The sequence below is a fragment of the Salvelinus sp. IW2-2015 genome, unplaced genomic scaffold (genome assembly GCF_002910315.2).
Source record: "Salvelinus sp. IW2-2015 unplaced genomic scaffold, ASM291031v2 Un_scaffold1422, whole genome shotgun sequence".
In the NCBI taxonomy this organism is placed as follows: Eukaryota; Metazoa; Chordata; class Actinopteri; order Salmoniformes; family Salmonidae; genus Salvelinus; species Salvelinus sp. IW2-2015.
Window position 1 is genome coordinate 174,624 of NW_019942898.1, and position 3,910 is coordinate 178,533.

The 3,910-nt window shown below is 45.1% G+C and overlaps 1 protein-coding gene across 1 annotated transcript in view; it reads left to right on the top strand.

Annotated features, from left to right (window-relative positions):
• Positions 1 to 978, top strand: part of LOC112070774 (neuronal cell adhesion molecule-like) — a 169,829-nt gene extending 168,851 nt beyond the window's left edge. The window contains 3 exon segments of the mRNA XM_070439121.1: positions 415 to 462; positions 465 to 544; positions 928 to 978. Coding sequence (XP_070295222.1) covers positions 415 to 462; positions 465 to 544; positions 928 to 978 — 179 coding nt within the window.
• Positions 979 to 3,910: the final 2,932 nt, after the last annotated feature.

The following is a 3,910-nucleotide window of genomic DNA, read 5'->3' on the forward strand; positions in this document are numbered from 1 at the left end:
TGTTTGTATTAATGGTGCCTTCTTTAACTTCCACAGCTGAGATGTTTAACATACATCACTATCATAACTACTATCAACAACAACAAAACATAATCACTAACATAACATCACAACTGTCTGTTACAGTAACACTATAAGCAATTTCCAAACAATATGTTTCATATAAATTGTATTACTCACAAGGATTCTTTGGATGTTATTTTCATACTATCATGTACTTATGTTTTGATGGTCAATATTACTTTAGGAGCTATGAATTACAATAGTGGATGTGTGATAATAATGAGAATTAATTTATTGTCCATTACATTGTCATTATATTACAGTATAGAGACAGGTACCTTCCTCATTTAAAGCAAGCAGGCCTGTCATTAAGAGTTTCTCTAATGTTCTCTTCCTCCTCGGTGCTGCCAGCTATGCCATCCAGACAGGCTGACATCGCTACTCAGGGCTGGTTCATCGGCTGATGTGTGCCATCGCTCTCCTCATCCTCGTCCTCCTCATCATCTGCTTCATTAAGAGGAACAAGGGAGGCAAATACCAGGTGAGTGACACACACACACACACACACACCACACACACACACACACACACACACACACACACACACACACACACACACACACACCACACACACACACACACACACACGTATACACAGACAACAAAGTGCTCAGACGTTAACACACAACATGTCTACGCAGACACGTGCGTGCACAGACCGCACACACAACACACTCACTTCCGTCTCCACATCCCTCACCTAGCTCAGGTCATAGTAACAGACCCATTTGCTATCTCTGTCCTAGTGAAGGAAAAGGAGGACGCTCACACAGACCCAGAGTTCCAGCCCATGAAAGAGGATGACTGTACTTTTGGGGATACAGGTGGAAACGTGAATCTGTCCTCTGGAGCCCGTGGGCCAAGATCCTACACCTGCCCAAGCCAACCCCCCACAAGGCCCCCTCCCTCCCCTGACCTGGTTCTCTCAGCTGGGCAGGAAGCTCTTCCGCCCCCCCCCCCCCCCCTCCTTACAGCTGACCTCCCAGCTGCTGGGCCTCAGACCCCTCCTTACAGCTGACCTCAGCTGCTGGCCTCAGACCCCCCCTCCAGGACAGCATCGTTCCAACAAGGATTCTGTCAGTGCAGCTCTTTGGCGCTACACAGTAAAGCACCAAGCTGTTCTAAGGAGGGGAAGTTGGGAGCGTCAGAGATAGGGACGGGGTCAGAGATAGGGACGGGGTCAGAGATGGGGACGGGGTTCAGAGATAGGGGGGTCAGAGAGTAGGACGGGGTCAGAGATGGGACGGGGTCAGAGATGGGGACGGGGTCAGCAGATAGGGACGGGTCAGAGGATAGGGACGGGGTCAGAGATAGGGACGGGGTCAGGAGAGTAGGGACGGGGTCAGAGAGAGGTTAGGGACGGGGTCAGACGATCAGGACGGGGCTCAGAGATAGGGACGGGTCAGAGATAGGGATGGGGTCAGAGATAGGGATCGGGGTCAGAGATAGGGAGGGGTCAGAGATAGGACGGGGTCAGAGATAGGACGGGGTCAGAGATAGGGACGGGCGTCGTCTTCTTTTTCTCCCTTTCTCTTCTTCTCCCAGAGATGGGGACGCGGGTCAGAAGGCGGGACGGGTTCTTTTTTCTTCCTTTCCCTCTCCCTCTATTCTCTCCCTTTTCTCTTCCCTTCTCCCCTACCCCCTCTTCCCTCCTCTCCGTTCTTTCCCTCCGCACCCTCTTTCCTCTTTCTCCCTTTTCTCTCTTCCTGTCTCACTTTCCTTCACTTCCTTTCCTCCTTCTTCTTTATTCCTAGCCTCTCCTCCTCTCCCCCTTTCAGTTTTTTTCCCTTCTTTTTCTCTTTTTCTGTACTCTCCTCTCTTCCTTTTTTCGCTCCTCCTCTTCTCTTTCTTCCTCCTCTCTTTTCTCTTCCTGTCTCTTTTATCTTCCTTCTGCCAGTCTTCTTTTTTCCCCTTTTTCTTCTTTCGTCTCATCTTCTTCTCCTTCTCTTTTCCTTTCCATTCTTATATTTCTTTCTCTCATTTTTCCTTCTTTTTCCCATTTCTTTTCCCTCCCCCAGTTTTTCCTTTCAGCTTCTTCCTTATCTCTTTTCTTCTTTCTCCCTCTTTCTCATTCCCACTCCCTCTCTATACCCCCCTCTCTCTCTCTTCTCCTCCTCTCCATTCTTCTCTTCTCAGGTTTTTTCCCCTTTATCCTTCTTTCCCCCACTTTTCTCCCATCTTCTCTTCTCCCTCTTAATTCCCCCTTCTTTCCCTTTCTTCTCTCATTCCTTTTCATCTTCCTTACTTCCTTTCTTTTCCTTTCCTTTCTTCCTTATTCTTTTTGTCTCACCGTCTCTCTTTTCTCCTTTTTTCCTCTTCTTCTCCCTTCCCTCCAGCCCCTCTCTTCTTTTCTTTTTTTTCTTCACTCCTCCTTCCCTCTCCCTCCCTCTCTCCTTTTTCTTCCTTCTTTCCACTCCTCTCTCTTCCTTTCCTTTTAATCCGGCACCCTCCCTCCTCCATACTATTCTTTTTGACCCCTTCCTCCTCCCCATTACCTTTCCTCCCCCACCTCCCTCTCTCCTCTTCGTTCCCCCTTTCTTCCCTTTTTCCACGCCTCCCCTTCCCCCCCCACTTGCAGACAAAGATAGGACAGGCGACAAGAATGGGGACAGGGGGGGGGAGGGTCAAGGGGGAGGCAGGTCACGACAGTGGATCAGTGACGGGTTCAGGGACAGGGGCGGGTACGGGGACGAGGTCAAGGGACGGGGATTGGATTCTCCTCTGCTTAGTGTGTTGGTGGCTTGTGTGCCCCCCCAACAGATTGATATTGTAGTGTGTTTGACTGTGTTGCGTCGTTCGAGAAACAGGATATACAATATAATTCAGGTCTAAGTTTTAGGGGATTTTCAAGCTTTTAAAAACTTACCCAAGGACTGTCAGGAAAACGTGCAGTACTCAGTTACAACATCCCAAACTGGCATGCATAGATACTGTACCTGCCCCACTCATTTCTCATTTCTAACCAAATGAATCCCTTGTAATGAATACATTATGCGTATAAATATAGCTATTGTATTATATGATATACATGCTTAGTAAATTAATGTTTGCATACATAAGCACACAGTGAGGGCACTCATCCCAGTCCATATCAGCTCTATCTGCAGTAATCTAGATATGCTTGCTCTAGCATCCTCTAAGAATGTTTTTAGACRGCTTGCTTTTACAACCATGCATGCAAATAGGAAGAACGTTGAAGCACTGTATTTATGTATAGCGTTTGGGAAACATTATTTTGTACTGGTCCAGCTTTATCCCCAATTTTATATGATTAGTTTTGCTTTTGTATTTGATATTATTACTTTTTGTATCATATATTTAAACATAAATATGTTATATAATATACATGATATGCTGTGATACATACATCTATAGATTATGGATATATAATGTTGTCTGATGTGCGTGATGTGGTGAAGATCTTATATGAAACTTACTGTTGGCAATAATGTATTGGATGAAATCCTAGATATGTACAGTATATGTTATCCAGTATGAAGCTACTGTATCAGCATGTTGGAGGGACATGGCCAGCACTGAGAGTACTGTCAATTCCAGGGCTAAAAGGATGCTATTTAAAGTTTATACAAGGCAAAATGCTATTGTTATTCTGTCCACATCATAACTCTATCTAGTTTGTGATCCTAACATGAGAGAAACCCTAATCTGTCCATTCAAATAAGAAAATAATAGACAATATTATTTGTGAATAATAATAATGAACAATATAACAGAGTTTATATTGTTCAAATAACAAGTATTAGACAAAATATCACAAGGCTAAATGTATGATATAGAGTGCCTTTGTGAAGAGATATCATACTTTCCATCGATGCCATTATTCCAA